This window comes from Antechinus flavipes, chromosome 2, assembly GCF_016432865.1.
Source record: "Antechinus flavipes isolate AdamAnt ecotype Samford, QLD, Australia chromosome 2, AdamAnt_v2, whole genome shotgun sequence".
In the NCBI taxonomy this organism is placed as follows: Eukaryota; Metazoa; Chordata; class Mammalia; order Dasyuromorphia; family Dasyuridae; genus Antechinus; species Antechinus flavipes.
Window position 1 is genome coordinate 545,110,017 of NC_067399.1, and position 18,470 is coordinate 545,128,486.

Consider the following 18,470-nt stretch of genomic DNA (forward strand, 5'->3'; position numbering starts at 1 on the left):
AAAACTGACCATTTAATGTACTATATGTATGTGTACCTATATTTATTTTAAAATAATTCTTTTATTAGCTTAAATATCTGATATAATGAGTTTATTTTCAATGACTCTCTCTTTGACATTTTGAATTAGATGAATAAGTATCTCAATCTCAGAATGTTCAAAACTTTATGTGACTAAGTTGACATTTTCTTTCAAAGATTCCAACAAACTCATGAATTTGTAGTATTTTAGTGACTTAATAGGAATTTATAGTTAGCTAGAAGCTAACTATAGAATATAGAATGTCTATTATGTCCAGTATTTAGTGAAGAGTGAAGTTGAAAAGATATTAGAAAAGTTACTTTTAGCTCTCAATGACATTAAAGCCATCATGGAAGACAAGAAAAGCACAAATAATAGGAATGAGAAATATATTTGCCTTAATCTAGTTTTATGTCTTTGGACAAATTAGAAAATCAGAGTTGGAAAGTTGGAAAAGATTTTACCCAAGTCCTTGTTTTATAGATGAGGAAATGGGTGTTTTGTATAAAAGCACCCTGAGCTTCAGTTTCATTACCTACAGGACTGAAATAGTAATATCTGACTTAATTTATATTTCAGTTCAGGTGAATGAACTAAAACATAGTAATTGCTGGGTTACAAGTGAGAAAAGGCAGTTTCTGCTTCCAAGGAATTCACAGACTTCTCTACCAATCTAACTGCTTTGGAGAGAGAGCTCTTTCTTGGGGCTGATTCCCTGCTCAGTGAAACCTAACCGTGGGTCAGTGTTTCTTGGTACCCCATACATACTCATTTCATTCTTGAATACCTTTCCCAACGTTTCTTCCTTCTCACTAGCAGAGTGGTCCTGAATCCTTCCCTTCTCTCCACCCCAAGCCACTCCCTCCCTTTTGTATATTGTTTTCCTCTCTTAGAATGTAAGTTCCTTGAAGGTAGGGACTTTATTAATTGCTTGTATTTGTATCCCTAATGCTTAGGTCAATGGCTAGGTATACAGTAAGTACTAATAAATGCGCACTCAATCTCTGTCTGTCTGACACACATATGAGTTTAATTGCAAATTAGATGGAAAGGTCCCATGGTCCCTAGGGTGCAGTGGGAAAGTAGATGGTAATATATCTTTAGTATTTTTTTATCTTCTTAAAACCATTTCCAGTTCTGATAGCAAAAGATTTGATATGCCAAGGACTGTAGTATCTAGAAATTTCTTTTTAGGAGTCTTCAATAGCTTTGATTGCTGAGAAAGTAGGGGCTGTAGAACCCTCTGAAGCAGTTGCCATATCTTTATCTCCCATTTCTCATATCTGCCTTATTCTTTGCCTTATTCACATCACCAGCCTCCTCCCCATCAGCTGGACTCTTATTGCAACAACCTTCTAATTAATTTTTCCTCAAGTCTCTTTCTTCTCCAAATTATCTTCCACACAACTGCCAAAGTAATAATCACAGTTCTGAGGGTCAACACCATTCAATAAACTAGTGGCTTCCTTTAATTACCATTCTGAAATCCACTATAAGTTCTTCCCGTTTGGAATTTAAAATCATTCGTAACCTAACACCAACCTACCTTTCCACCATTATACTAAAATATTACCCTTCACAAATTTTTGATTTAGCCAAATTGACATTTTTGCTGTTCCTTATACACAACACTCCATCTTTAATATTCACCCTGTCCCGCATGTTCACATGTGTAGAACATACTCCCTTTCATTGTTGTCTCTTGGAATCCCTATTTTCCTTTAAAGATTATCTCAGCTATCACTCCCTGTAGAAAACCTTTTCTGATAATGCAGTTACCAGTGCCTCCCTTATCCCATTACTTTATTATTTTGCCTTTACTTTGCACATATTTATGTGTGTGCTTTCTAATGTGTGTGGATTCTATCTCCTCTCTATGATGTTAGTTCCTTCAGTTTTTGGTATTTCTAGTACTTAACAATGCCCATAATAGAAAAGAACTTATTTATAAATGCTTGTTAATTAAATGAATCAAGGGAAATGGACATATATAAAATCATATAGTAAAATGAAGTGCTATGTAAGTGTCAAGTGATGGTCTTATATAACTTTGGAAATATACAGGAATGCCAATAATTGGTAAGATGAAAAAAATGAGGGATTAATTATAGAATAAATGAAGTCAGAAGGTACTTATTATTTTATGACAGAAGTAATTTTTAAGAAGAGGAACACTAATAATTGTAGAAATTTTCACACTAAATTTATGTATCCTGACTGAATTCAGAATGTTTTAAATAAAATTCCATCTATGTAAAAGTTAAAACTGTTTTATGAATTTTAGTTTTTATTTTTCTCCATCTTAATTTTTTCCATTGCTGATATTTTAATTAGAATAATCTAGCTTTCATATTTCAACTTAACCTTTTTTTTTGATGTTTTCACTAATTTCACAGTTGGAAAATTTTTTGTAAGGTTAACACTGTAAAACTAAGATGGCATTTATAGAACTATTTTTTAAAAATTACAGTGACACTGTCAGATCTCCTGACAGCTTGCTCGATATCATTTTAAAGGATTTAGAACAGTTGCTGGTGGTGAACATGTAGCTGCCCACACAAGTTTGAAGGTTTATCAGGTTTTGTTCAGCAAGTGCCAGGAGAGAAATTGTACCGCCTTTAGCAATTTGAGGTGTGTCCAGGATATAGTTGTTTTCAAGAGTAATCCATAGCTCAAAGGGTATGTCAGAAAACTACAATGTTGTAACTTGGATTCAGTTGTATTGTCTTGGATGTATAGTTTAGGTCTTTGTTAACCTTCTATTTTTTTTAAGACATTTCGTGTTGAAAGTAAGTAGTCAAAAGCATTTTTTATTTGAAGAACTGCATAATGTTAAAACCATATGAAAGAATTCTCCAGATCATTAATAGTAAAAAGAAATAGTATTTTTTACTGCTTTTAGACAGGAAAGTCAATTCCATTAATTTCTTTGTCTCTCCAAGATTAGTTTGAACCATCCTTCCATTTAGCTGACATTTTCTTTTGAATTTTTGCATTATGTATAGTAATTATGTTACGATCTATATGATTCAAGAAGTACAGTCATTTTGGAAAGCTTATCGACTCTAATCTCGTTCTGCTTGCTCCACCAACTTTTAACTCAGTATTGTTGAACTAAATCATTCTTCAAACAAGATATATGTAGGCCAAAAACCAGTTTCTTTCAATTCACCAATCATTGTTGTGATTATTGTGTATAAAGGGCAGCTAGGTGGTGCAATATATTGAGCAGTGGGCTTAAGATCAGGAAGATTTATCTTTATGAGTTCAGATCCAGCTTCAGACACTATCTGTGACCCTGTTTGCCTTAGTTCCTATCTGTAAAGTGAGCTGGAGAAGGAAATACTTCAGTATCTTGCTAACAAAACCCCAAAGGAGGTCACAGAGTCAGAGATAACTTAACAACAATTGCATATAAAGCATTGTAAAAGGCATAGCCTAGACTGGAGATGATCACAGAGGTAAGAAACCAGAATTTAAAAGAGATTAAGAAAGATTTCCTGTAGAAGTGATTATAGCTGGGACTTGAAAAGGAATCCAGGAAACATCAGAAGGTGGAGATGAGGATGGACAGTGTTGTAGTCATGGGAAGTCAGCCATTGAAAATACCTGAAACAAAGAAATAAGAATGTCTTGCTCATGGACTGTGTCATTGGGTTGAAGATTATCTGACTATTGGGGCAGTGCTGAAGTACAGTATATAGGGTGTCAAGCCCAGAGTCAGCTTACTAGCTAAGTGATTCTGAGCAAGTCACTTAACACCTGCCTCGATTTCCTTATCTGTAAAACAAATCAAACCAAAATAAATATCCCAGGGTTTTTGTTAGGATCATAAAATTCTAAAGTGCTTAGCACTATACCTGGTATGTTATAGACACTATATAAATGTTAGCTTTTATTATTATTTATTAAGAAGATTGGTAATTGTTGTTTATCTTTTGTTCTTGAAGAGGACCAATGGCATTACAAGAGTGATATCTTGCTGGTGAATTGGATTTAAGTGAGGCAGAGCTTTGCAGAATGGTTAGCCTTTTGACTTTTTAGGTAATAAGGAGCCACGGAAATTTATTAAAATTTTCAATTCAAGTTAGGAGAGTTAGTTTAGGCTAGTGTTTTAGGAAAATCATGACACTTGAGTGGAGGATGAAATTGGTGTGGGGAGAGACTTGTTCCAGGTTGATCAGCCAACTAGCAGGCTCTTGCAGGACTCCATGAAGGCTGTACTGCAGTGGTGACAGTGTGAGAGGAGAACAGGGAATGTGTCTAAGGGATCTTAAAGCAACAGGCTTTGGCAGCAGATTGGATATGGGGAATGTGAATGACATAGACTAGGAGACTGGGAGATTGGGAAGTTGGTTGGTTCCCTGCTTAGAAATAGGGAAGTTTAGAAAGGAGGAGGATTTTGAGGGAAACGTAATGGGTTCAATTTTGGACATGTTGAGTTTAAAATGTCAATAGAACATCCATATTGAGATGTCCAGTTGGCAGTTGCAGATATGATGAGAGTGTAGCAGAGGGCTTAGGGCTAGATAAATAGATTTATTTATTAATTGGATGGGAATTGTTGAGATTATTAAATGAAATAGTATAGATAGAGAAGAATCTTGTGTCTGGGATGAAGATCCAGAAAAGGAGAGTTGGAAGGAGCAGTCAGATAGGTAGAAGAACCCATGAGAAAGTAATGTCTCAAAAACCTGGAGAGAAGAATATCAAGGAAAAGAGATGGATTAAAGGTAGAAAAGGTCAAGGAGATCAAGAAGATGACAGAGATGTCAAGGGCAAGGATTTAAAGAAAGACAATAGATTTTGCAGTTAGGAGATCTTTGTTAACTTTGGAGAGAACAGCTTTGGTTGAATGACAAAGTTGGAACTCAGTAGAAAGATAGTGCTTTCATTTCAAGTTTCTAGTCCTCAGGAAGAAAGCTGCTTTAAGTGTTTTTGTATATACTCATCTTTTTCCTCTTTTTTTGATTTCTGTAACTTCTCTAATGCTGATATAGCCTTGTCAAAGGATATTAACAGTTTTATTAACTTTTTGGGTATATATACAAATCGCTTTCCATAAAGCCTGGACCAATTCATTGTTCCAACAACAACATCCACAACAATATGCTTGCTTGTTTCCCCCCCCCCCCACCCCCCAGCTTCTCTGAAATTTGTCATTATCTTCTTTTTTCATCTTTGCTAATCTGACATAGGAGTGGAATGGAATTTTTTACATTTTTCTAATTATTGACATTCAGTTTTTATCAAATGGTTAGTACTTTTACCAGTTATTGAGATCTTAAAATTTTTGTTTTGTTTTGTTTTGCTGAGGCAAGTGGGGTTAAGTGACTTGCCCAGGGTCACACAATTAAGAAGTATTAAGTGTCTGAGGCTAGATTTGAACTCAGGTTCTCTGACTTCAGGGTTGGTACTCTACCCACTGCGCTTCCTTGTTACCCCAAGATCTTTTAAATTTTATCAATTGCTATGCTACTATGTTTATTTGCTTCCACATTACACACTAATTTGTCCTACCAATCAACCTTCTCATCCCTTTTTTTAATCCCTTTAAAAATCATTACCGGTTTGTTGTAATGGTTATGACTTCGTAATTTAGTTTGAGATCTGGCACTGATCAACTTTTTTTTTTTTTGCCATTTAAAAAAATCATTATTATCTTTCCTATTCTTGATCTTTTATTTCTCTATATGAATTTTTTTTCTAGATCTATCAAATATTCTTTTGGGATTTAGAGATTAGGATAGCACTGAATAAATAAAATAATTTCGATAATCCTTTTGTTTGCAGAATCTTCCCTGAGCAATTAATGATTTTTAAATTATTTGTCTTTATTCAAGCAAGTAGAATTTTATAGTTAGAATCCAGTCCTTATGTCCAAATATTTTATAGCTTTTTTAGTTATTTTGAATGGAATTATTCTTCTAGGATTTAGAAACAACTAACATAAAGCAAAGATGCTCCTTGTCACCACTACTATTTAACACAATGCTAAAAATACTATTTATAGGGTGATAAGCCAAAAAAAAAGAAACTGAGGGAATAAGTGTAGCCAGAGTGAAAATAAAATAATCACTTTTTGCAGATGACATTGTTGATGTGGAACAGTCCTTGAAAATGATGAAGCACTAAGTTGGGAGAGTTGTTCAGAAGAAGAGAGTTCAGAAAACTCATAAAGGTCTAGCCAAATGGAGCACTTTATTTTGTAAAAGGCACAAGGGCTAATTAAAAGGAGGTTTAGCAGGGGTTGAGAATGAAGAAAAGCTACTTAAAAGTCAGCGTCAGGGAGGAAGAAGGAAGAAGGGTAGGGTCTAGAGAGTAAGGAACAGTGTTAGGGAAGAGTGAACACCATTACTCTAGTGCACCTGCTCGGGAGGAGGGAAAGTCCCTCAACTTCAATGTCCTAGAAACTAAAAAGTGCTCATTATTTGGATTTAGGGGCAAGATAGCAGTCTAGACTTCTGAATGACAAATTAGACATCTTGAAGGATAGCATAATTGCATAAAGATATCAGGCCCAACTCCCTTTCTTTCACACACATGCTCTAAGGTTATTCTACATTACTCCCAATAGCTATATTTCTAAGGTAACTATATCATTTCCAAGGCCAAGTGGCCTGTGGATTTCTTAAAAAAAAAAAATTTAGATTGGGGGTTTCTAGTACATTATTTTCAAGAGCTGCACCACAACACTAAGATATGATGTGATGTTTACAGAACTTTAAAGAATCAAATATAATCATTTGAAATGCTGATAACTTAATCAAAGTTGCCTGATTTAAAATAAAAGCCTATATATATAACAAAATTCAGCAGGAAGAACTAAAAAGAAAAAAAATCCATTCAAATAAATACAAAAGCTATAAAGTATTTAGAAATGCATCAAATACATTTTACTTGGGGAACACATAGATTTAACTATGTAATCTAATTCCATAATTTTACATATGAGAAGACTGAGGCTTAGAGAAGGCAAATTGATTTACCATATGTGATACAGGTTGTTAATATCCAGAGTTGGAATTGGATATCAGATCTAGCCCCTCTTCTTGTGCTTTTCTGCATATTCTCAATTCTCAAGTTGTACTTATTTGCAGACTTTCTTTTGAAGTGGGGTTATTTGATTTACTATATTTGTATCCCAGTTGAACTATAATGGTACCTGGGACATAAGTAGGTAATTTAATGGACATTTTTTTGATAGATTGAATCAGGACAAGCAGCTTCTTTCTATATAATTTTGAATTAAGATCAAGGATGTTGGGAGATAGAGATTTAATGATCTAAATACCAACTTTTATATGCAGTTTTTAAAGAGGCTTTTACTTGATTTAGTCTAAAATAGAAAACCGGTATTGAAAACATTTTCTTAATATTTTTAGATATTTGATTACTTTTAAAATGTCTGGTTTCATTTTAAGAATTTCATGAATTATTTGCATTTTTACATTGTTATTTAGAAGTTATTAAATTGTACTCTATTAAGACTAGACATGTTAAGTTTAACTTAACTTTTATTTTATAATGAAGTTCACTTCCAGGTGCTAATCTAATCTATGGTTGTGCCTTCCTTTTTAACTTGTGTAAGAACTAGTGTCTCCTCCTACATTGCAAATAAAATAACCTATAGCATGAATGCTACACTTACTGTTTAGTTAGATAACATTTATATTTGTTATAGAGGAAATAAACATTTGTTTGCCTAGATTATGGGTAGGTCAAAGACATTTCCTTTGTTCCTTTTGTTTTTAGATCAGTAAATAGTTAGATAATTTTATATTTTGATTCTACATTTTGCCAAAGGGAAAAAAATATGGTCACATTGACATTATAGTTGTCATTTAAAATCGATTACCTTTAAATTTTCTTTTATATGGAAGCTGAGATTGAAAGGAAAACATAACACTTTGATCATTTTTGGTTTAAGTTAAGTGACTATTGGCTGAAGAGCTAGATTAATTTGCTATAAGAATATACATTTCATAAGATACTCCTACCTACCTGTTAAACCAGATTGAATAATTTGAAACATGATTTTCAACATTTGTAATTCATTTAGATAACCTCAGATTTAGGATAACAAATTTCTGATTTCCTTTACTATCTTAAGGTAATAGACTCAACTTTATCAGAGGGAGTTATGTATGATTGGATTCAGTGGGGTATGAAAGACTTAACATTTGTCTAAGCTGATAACAGAATATAATTTAAAGACATTTGTGATGGCTCTATATGGAAACAAAAATTGGTGGCAATTGTAACTTTATAAAAAGGTTTAAAAATTTTGTAAATCAGGGGAAAGTGTCTGAATATTACCATATTTTAATGACATCTGAACAAAACTGAATATAATTTGGTGTGATTAAGGTCAGGATAGGTTAGAATATTTTTGAATACTAAAATTAATATGTAGATGCGCTTGAGTTAAAGGATGTAATTTTAGAGGGAAAAAACAGTGTTTTATTGTATAAACTGAAATTATAAATAAATTCCAGAGGTAGCCTTTGAGGAAGGCCTTGGACTATATCAAAGGTTCTTAAATTTTTTAAAGTCACAGACTGTTGTAGAAGTTTATGAATACCTTTTCAGAATAATGCTTTTAAATACATAAAATATATAAGATTACAAAAGTATGCAATGATATCACAATACAGTTATCAAATTATTAAAATTTACCCAAATCCACAAACCCCCAATTTGAGAATCCCTATACTATTTATTCTTATCGGTCTGTATTAGCTTTTCCTTTTCTTTTTTCTTTTCTATTTTCTTTTGTTCTTATCTTATGTTTGTGCCTAAACTATTTAAAAGTCTTGAATTCTAGTTCTCCAATGAAGAAGATCCCAAATTCTCTCTTAATCGCAAACAACCTAAGTAGTTAAGAAGTTTTTCTGTTGTGAGTTCTGTACATTTCATACTTTGACAGTAATATCATCTCTTAATATTAATGATAGAGATTAAAATTAGTACTTATGTTAACTTTATGCTATTTTTCCTCTTCTAATTTGGTTTTTAGGTAATGTGGCCTTAGATAATCTGCAAATAAAAGAAAATGCTCTGGTAAGTATTTTTAAATAAGCCTATTTTCATAGTTCCTTAAAATAACTTGCTGTTTCTTACAAATAACTTGTTTGCCAGATGCCTAACCAAACAAAACAGATGCAAATTAAATAGAATAGTGACCCCCATTTCTAATAGAGTTTGATGCAGCTGGGATAGGGGGTAATATGCTGAACTTGGAATCAGGAAGACCTGGGTTCAAATGCTGCCCCCAATTCTTATTAGTTTAGTGACTAAGGGCAACCCGTTTAACCTCTGAGTTTAATTTTTCCTTATTTATACAAAGGGGATTATTCTATTATAGTGTCTACCTCACAGAGTTTTTGTGAGAACCAAATAGGTGAAAAAATATATGTAAATCTTTTTGCAAACCTTAAAGTACTAAATAAATGCCAGATATTTAACTGAGTTGTAGGAAAATTTTAGGATTGATATATGATTTCCTCATATGTCAGAGGTAAAGAGTACTTCTTTCTATTCCGCTTTGGTTACAGTGAAAAGATAAAACAAATAGGAAACGTTTAGTGTAGTGCTAATGAAACTTCATTTTCTTATTTTTTTTATATTCTTCATATTTATTTCTTAGCCTTTAGTTTAAATGATTGTATATCATGTTGTGTTTCATGAGTTTGGTTTTTGGAAATTAGGAAACAATCCAGATTTAAGTAAATGACAAAATGAGAATTTATTTACTATTAAATTAGAGAATGACTAAAAATATCAGAATGATGATTCCTCTTTTTTTTTTTTTTTTTTTTTTACCATTGACTATTGAGCTTATAGTTTAAATATAGAATTTATAGATTAAGTCATGTGAAGAAAAAAATTCTCTGTAATTACTAAGCTTCTTTTCTATATCACTGAAAAAATTGAGAACATCTGAGAAATATTTCTTACTGCTTGGATGCCTATGTAATTAATTTTTGGCCTACTTTGTATAAGGATTATTATCGTGAATTGAATTTTATGGTATATTTTGTTAAGGAGAAATCATTTATGGATACTGACAATTCTAGTAGATCATTCATGTATACTGACAATTCTAGTAGTAGAACTTGGTTCCCCAAAGCCAATTTTTTTTTTATTGTAAATTTCAAGGAAATTTACACTCATTCTGATTAAAAATTAATGAGTATTTGGTTAAGTGTTGGACTGAAAATTAATTTTGTTTCAATATTTAAAATAATTTAATGAACAAATTAAACAATATATAATGAGAAGAACACAGCATCTAGAATCAGAGGACCTATATTGGAATTGTGGCTCTATGTAACTTTGGACAAGTATAAAACCACTCTCTTACTTTTAGTTTCCTAATATCTAAAATAGAGGATAATAAATAATAGCTCCTTCCTTACAGTGTTATAGAAAGGCCAGCTTTTTGCAATTAGCAAATGTTATGCCTCTTTGAATTTTGAGGGAGGAAGATTTGTTTCTTTGGCCATGTGCTTTCTGCCTTGTATGACATGAAAGTCCTTTAATTTGTGTGGAAGTTTTTCTTAGATAAGTGTACACAAATATGTACACAAAATACACAATATAAATGTATACATATGTACATATATACATATGTATATATGAGAATATGTTGAAATATTCTGGTTATTTGAATTTCTTGTATTTTGGATATAGATAAAATTCAAGATTATTTTTGGCCAGCATTAGTCACTGTTATCTAAATTAAGACCTAGTTTATAAACAGTATTTGGAATCTATTTCTTTCCAGATTTATTGAGCCATTATTTTCAGCCTATTTATACAAAGATATTTCTTCCTGTCAGAATACATTGCAAGGAAGCACTGGCCATCTGTTCTATTAAAATTAAATGGATCTTCTTTTCATAATTAGTATAGTTTTCCAAGAGTAATGGACTTGTAATAGTTTTTCATTTTAGTTAATAAATCGAATGGACAGATTACCAATCCATTTTTAATGTTGTAAAGTCCTTTAGAACTTGATCCTTTAAAAACAATTATTTTACTTTTCTCTAATTAGTATTTTAGAGGGACTAGAAATAAAATATGAAACAATGCTTCTAATTCCAAAATTTTCTCTGATTTTAATAATGTGTTTGAAAGATCATGTTTGCCATGCCTCTTATGTATATGGCTCTGTGACCCTGGGCAACTGATTTAATTCCCTACATTAGTGGAAGGAGTTTTCTCACCTGGAAATTCCTTTTATCAATGATGTCACAGGTCCAGTCTCTATCTTAGTCCTTGATTTTTTTCTCTAATAATGTATGTTTACACTTTCTATAAAGATATCTCTTATGGACAAAACCTAAATATTTTGGTTTTAATTTTTTTCCAAATATGCTATTGTTTTTGTTGTTGGTTTATTTAATTAAACTTTTGAAATTTTGTTTTATAAAGATTGATCTCATTTTTTTCCTTTTAAAGAGTGAATTGGATGTTCCCTTTAAAGTAAAAGCTGGCCAAATAGGTAAGATTTTCAAAATTCACTTGAACTATTTTCAGACCTTAGATAAAAACTGTTTTGTAGTTCTGTACTCCATTCTTTTTAAAAATTTGAACATAATTCTGAAGGGTCCTAGGCAGATTCTAATTATTATTTGAGAAAACAGCATATTTTATTCTTTTTTGGAAATGTATTGGTGGAATAGAGTCTGAAAAAATATCCTACAGAGTGAGAGAAAATAATATGTTACAGTAACTTCTTATAATTTCATTTAAAAAAAAAATTGATCCTACATTTTCAGGAGGATTTTTTCCCCCACTTTTCATAGTGAAAAAACAATAGAATTTAAATCTATCATATAAGCCTCTGGAATTTAACATATAGGCTTTCCCTCTTATTTTCTAATTTATTTCATTTTTTATTTTTAATGCTTTGTTCAGCTTTTCTCACCTCTGTTTTTATAATATAGTTTGATATAGAAGAAGAATTTTGGTAAGTTGGCATTCTTTTTGTAAAGCTGTTGTCTTTTGATAATCCACAAATAAATTGAAATTTATATTGGAGGAATCTCCCAATGGTATGTTAACTTAAGATTGATTCTTAAAGACTTGGAAGAGACCTTAAAGGCGAAAGTTCAACTTTACCCTGAAGAAGAATCTTCTCTTCTGTATCCAATGGAATATATTCCTTGAAGGCAGGGAGTTTTTCTTTTCTTTTCTTGACTCCCTGGAGCCAAGCAGGAAAAAAGCCTTTCGTACTTCATATACTTGAAGACCCTTATCATGTCCCTACTTAAAAGTTTTATCCTTTAGGTAATAAACCCTCAGTTCCTTCAACTAGGCCTCATATGATATGATACTTAGGAGCTTCACCAATATGGTGAACTTTCTTTTGAATGCTTTACAGCTTGCCTTTCCTAAAATTTGGGATGTAGAACCAATGTAACCGTCCATCTATGGTCTCAGCCTGGTTGTACTGCCACCTCCCTTTATCTCAACACTGTGCCTCTCAATGTAGCCCAACATCTCATTTTCTTTCACTGCTATCTTGCCCTGTGGACTTGTGATACATTTCAAGTCTACGAAGATCCTCCAATCTTTTTCATATCAACTATTAGATACCGCCACTTCTCTTACCTTTAAGTATAGGTTGATTTCTTAGCGCAGAATCCTTCAAAGAGTCCTAATTGCTCTACTTTTTATTCTTCCAAAAACAGGGATTTTTGTCGTGTTGCGCGCGTGCGTGTGTGTGTGTGTGTGCGCGCGCGTACATTTGTGAGGGGGGGTGTCTTTTCGCATTAGGCTTTTATATCATTTCCCAGAATAATGTAAAAATGCATAAAATAAATTGTTGATAGTTTCCTTGTGTCAGTATGCCTTTACTAATGATCTTAACAGCCTTTTTTCCAGGAAGTTGTCTGACTTTGATAGCCACTCTGTTTCTGGTCAAAGATCTATCTTTCTTCCTTCCCCTTCCCCCACTTCCTCCCCTCGAGTGTGAATTCTTGTCTTTTTTGTACTTTGTCACTTAGTGAGATGAATATTTATCTTATTTCTTGGAGTAAATTCTATGAGTTTTGGAGATGTTCATTATATTGATGGTAGCTTTGTCAGAAAAAAAAAATAGAGGATTTATTTTCTCTTCAATGAAGGTTTAGAAATGTGTGTCATTTCAATAGTTAAAAATTTTAAGGTTAAAATTATTTTTCTTTAGATAAACTTATTTTGAAGATTCCTTGGAAAAATTTGTATGGGGAAGCAGTTGTTGCAACTTTAGAAGGATTGTATCTACTTGTTGTCCCTGGAGCTAGTAAGTTATTTTATTATTTAACTATTGATTTACATCATGGTGAATTAGAAACATTGTTAGTTCCATAGATTGATATTTCTAAAAATAGACGATTCTAAAAAGGAACTAATTACAAATATGAAGTATTTTTACATTTTACCAGGCAAAATTGTTTCAATTATTTATTATAATTATTTTTTATTAATAAATGCATGTTATTAAACTTTTCTATTAAAATAAAATAGATAGGTTTATCTTAATTTTTGTGGAAAAAAGACAAAAATTTTTTTTTCCTAGTGCTTCTATATAAATTTCTGATTAAAGGTAATCTTTTTTCTTATTTAAGTTTCTTTTCAATTTTCTGTTTTTGAAATTAGTCTTTAAAAATTTGCATGCACATCACATAGGAAGGATCTTTAATAGGGATGGTTCTATGCAATAATTCAGGGGGTACTATTTTTTTCACAATGTCAAGTAACCCTACTTGTGCCATATGCTTATAGAAGTTGCTTGTGCAGTGCATTCAATTCTTATGGAATCAGTGATAATTACCAATAAACTGACAATTGTATGGCCTATTTTGAAAAAAAAATTTTTTTGCATGCATATTGACTTTGTTTCTTTCCTAGAAGTGCTATCATTTAATTGTACTATAACTATGTTATTAAAATAAATGTTGTATCTTTAGGTATCAAATATGATGCTGGAAAAGAAGAAAAATACCTACAGGAAATTAAACAGAGAGATCTATCAAGAATTGAAGAAGCCTTACAAAAAGCTGCTGAGAAAGGTATTTGCCACTTTTGCTCCAATATTTAGCAACTTAGATTTTTTTTTTTTATGTCTATAAAGATAATTTAGTTTTTATATATTATTCTTGATGTGGTACAGCCTTTAAGAATGATGTAGTGATAATCCCCAGGCTAGTTGGCCATGGGAATGATATAATACATACCCTAAGCTAACTTGACTTAGGAATGATGTATTTCTTTCCTTAGAGTTACTCTGCCTTAGTTTACCTTGTACCGTCAGGATGCTGAGTCCAAAAGATTGCCGGTGTCATATAATAGCTTATTGGCCAGTGATAACAGGATGCTTGAAGCTAATAAGCATCAATGATGAGGTGTCTAAAGTGTACAGGGTCAGTACAAAATTGGATACTTGCCACTTGATCTAGTAACATATCAAATCTAAAAAAACATCTCTGAAAGGTTCTTGCCCTTTCCCTGACCTTGAGTTCTACCCAGGGAACTATGATGAATTAGGGCACTTGCCCCACAAAGTAAGAATCTGATCATTCTTCAACTTTATTGCTAAGCCATAAAATTAACATATTAATGATGTGAAATACTTGATTTCTCTGACTTTTCTCTATAAATTACCTGCTTGCTTCTTGCTCTTTGCTATCTCCCTCTTTTAGAATTTAGCTTGCTTTAATTGGCATTAATTATAGTTATAATAAACTTTGCCCCTTGACTTGGAGGTGGGTCTGAGCTATAAATTTTTAAAATATTTTATTTTTCCAAATACATGTAAAAAATGATTTACATATAGTTTTGTAAAACTTTGTATTCCCAATTTTTGTCCTCTTCCCTCCTCTCTGTTCTTAAAGACAGTTTTTGTAGTGTAAGTGCCTTAGGATATATTTCATATCCTAAATATTGAAAATATTTTCCATTCCAAGTCTATTGGAATTGTCTTGAATCATCGCATTCAAGTCCACTTGAGAAGAGCCAAGTCCACTGCATATTGTTGTTACCATATATGATGGTCTCCTGGTTCTGCTCACTTCACTTAATATCATTTCATGAAGGTCTTTCCCAAGCTCTTCTGAAATCAGCCTGCTCATCATTTCTAATGAAACAGTAATATTCCATTACTTTCATATACTATTTTTCAATAATTTTCCACCTGAATGGCATCCAATTTCCATTTCCTTGTCCATTTAAAAAAAAAAAAAAAAGCTGTTTCAAACATTTTTGCTCTTATGGATTTTTCCCCTTTTTAAAAATTATTTTATTATTTCCTATTCCATTATCCCTTTGAGATATAGCTCTAGTAGTGGCAGTGCTAGATCAGAGATTATGCACAATTTTATAACCCTTTGAGATATTCCAAATTAGTAAATTATTTTGAGATACCTTCTACATTCGTCTGAAATCCCTATTTTTGGGATGCCATTCGCTCTACCTTTCTCACTTATTTTCCAAGTATAATAATTGAAGTCCTTATTTTTTTTCTCTACAAGTGAATATGCCTATTCCTATTCACATTCTTCCTTAATGACCTATTTTTGCTTCATTAGAATTAACTTCTATCCAGATAGTACATTTTCTACACTTGCTGTGACTTGGTCTGGTAGAAAGAGCACTGGCATTATTTTCAGGAAGGGTTTTTTTGTCCTGACTCTCCTGTTTACTATTTGTGTAACCATGATTTTCACATTTTTAAAAAAAGGAATTCTTAACCTGTTTTTTTGCACTTTAAAAAATTGATAAATATATTTCAGTTGGTTTCCTTTGCAATGCTGCGTATTTTATTTTCTGCATTTAAATATAGTACTCATAGATGAGGTCCATAGACTGCCAGAATGCTTCATGATATAAAATGTTAAAAACCTTTGCTTTGAGATGTGTTCCAATTCTAACATTTTCTGAATCAGTGGAAGGAAGAATAATTTGGAAAACTTTGAAATTCCATTTTTTTTATATGAAAGTGAACAAATCAAATTTTTTTCCTGTTATGTCTGAAAGTTCTTTTTATTTCTTTCTCATCTTCAGAATTATATTTCATACCTAGCAAGTGATAGGTGGATGGAGGTTATAATTTTTGAGATTTTTAAAGAAAAATATTAAACACTTCTACTGTGTTGTAAAGATATGCATGGTACATTCTCTTATCCTGGGAATTCATGTTTTAGTTGTCATTCTTAAAGCACTTATCTATCCTATATTTTATATAGGCTTAAGGACTTTTTTAAATTAAGGTTTCTAAATGCTACAGCTTCTACAATTAAGACTTCTAATGCTTTTAAGTTTGTGAGAGGGAACATGAAAAATGACTGACTTAACCATTTAGTATGGATAATAAAATTTTTGTATAATTTGAATAAGTATAGCAGTATTATAAAACCAATGGGGATTTTGGTTGCTGGAATAATATTAACTAAATTTAGAAAGTAAAATTTGCTTTAATGTTACTCTTTGAGATATATAAATGGAAAAAGTCCTTTATAAAAAGGAGATAGGTGCATGGATTTGTGGTCCCTACTTAATTGGCAAATTTTCTTTCTTTTTTTTTTTTTTTAATTCTATTTTATCTTATTTTCATTTCTGAATTCTCTCTCTCTTTTCTACCCCCCATCCCCATTAAGGAAGCAAGAAAAACGTGTGTGTGTGTGTGTGTGTGTGTGTGTGTGTGTGTGTCTGTGTCTGTGTCTGTGTCTGTGTGTGTAAGTAAAACCAATTTTTATCTTAACCATTTCTTTGCTCTGTTCCCTTGTGGCTTCCAGCCCCACCCCTCACTCATGTGCTTGTCTCCACTCTTGAGTTTATCATATCTCTATCTGGAGGTGTGGATAGTATATTTTATCATGAATCCTTTGAAATTGTGGTTGTTCAGTTAATGGAGATATACTTTTTACTATTACTTTTTAAAGCACAAATGAGCATACTTTTGGTGCCAGAAATTTCTATATGTATAAAACTAATTGCACTCCTACTGCCATGTTTCTAACTTGAAATAAACAAAAGTTTAAGATGTGAAAAATGTTCATATTTTGGGGAAAGGGAAGAGAGAAATGTCAAACCTTTGCCTAAGGCACAGAATTACTGTTGAAATGTATATTCTTATTTCTGCTCATTAATATCATATGATATCAACAGTTAATCTGTAAACATTCTGTTGGCATTTTAAGAAAATTATTTCACCAATAAATTGAAAATCAAAATACTTTTATTCAGGTGATTACAAAAACATGAGCAAAGGCATTTGAAATTTTAATCTTTTCCATTCACCAGGTCTAAAATTTTGATTTAGAAATTATAGCGTTTTGAAAAGAACTACACTAAAGCCTTTTGAAGACAAGGAACATTTCTAATTTATAATAATTTTACCCACTTCTATTATATATGATATTATACTTAATATCACAGAATTTGAGAGTTAAAAGTTAAAAGCACCTTCCTTGTCTATCCCCTATATGAAAGAAATCTGTACAGCATAGCTGACAAGTAGTCATGTGGTTTCTGCATTAACACCAAAGAAGAGAACCCACAACCACAGGATGGCTCATTCTATTTTTGTATAATTTTGATTGTTAGAGAGCTGTTCTGGACCAAATTTGCCTCCTTTTATTTTCTATCTCTGTTCCTAGTTTTACCATCTGGGACTGAATGGTACAATTCAAAACCTTCTTTTAAATGATACTTTTTGAAATAATTGAGCATAGCTGTCATTTCAAATCAGGTCAGCAGACATTTATCAAAAACTTGTTCCAGGTATTGTGCTAAATACTGGGGTTAAAAAGAAAGACAAAAATAGCCCCTTTCCCCCAAGAAATATATAATGTATAGTATAATGGGAAAGACAAAATGCAAATCACTATGTAAAAGCCAGATATATAAAGGATGAATGGGAGGTGATTTCAGAGGCAAGGCACTGGTCTCGAGGGGTATTGGAAAAGGCTTCTTAGAGAAGGTGAGATTTTAATTGAAACTTGAAGGAAGCCAAGGAAACCAGATAGTTATGTGGGAATTGTGAGTGAAAATGCTTGGTTAGGAGATAGAGGGTTGACTGGAAAGAAAGGAAGGGGCCAGGTTATGAAGGGCTTCAAAAGCCAAAGAGGAAATTTTGTTTGACTAAAGCCAGATGTTTGGGACAAAAAGACCTACCCAAATTGACTACTCTAGAAATCACTCATGGAAAGCAGAATTATTTATTAGAATCTTGAGAAGTTGACCCCATCCTGGTCTGTGAGCCAAATTCACAGCAGGGCAGAGCCACTCCCTTGAAAATGTTCACAATATTTATACATTTTAGACAAAGAACCTCCAAAATCCCACCCTCTAGAGATATGGTGTGGTTGGTCACATAAGTCTATTCCCCTATTTGGTTAGTGGAATGCAGTAGATGTATAGCTTTCTCACCAGTGTCCTTCTTTGAACAATAGAATATA

General features: G+C 32.2%; 1 protein-coding gene across 1 annotated transcript in view; it reads left to right on the forward strand.

The window, feature by feature from the left end:
- VPS13C (vacuolar protein sorting 13 homolog C) overlaps nucleotides 1–18,470 on the forward strand; it is a 186,969-nt gene that overhangs the window by 4,346 nt on the left and 164,153 nt on the right. The window contains 4 exon segments of the mRNA XM_051973796.1: nucleotides 9,041–9,084; nucleotides 11,488–11,530; nucleotides 13,220–13,315; nucleotides 13,983–14,084. Of these exon segments, the coding sequence (XP_051829756.1) occupies nucleotides 9,041–9,084; nucleotides 11,488–11,530; nucleotides 13,220–13,315; nucleotides 13,983–14,084 (285 nt within the window).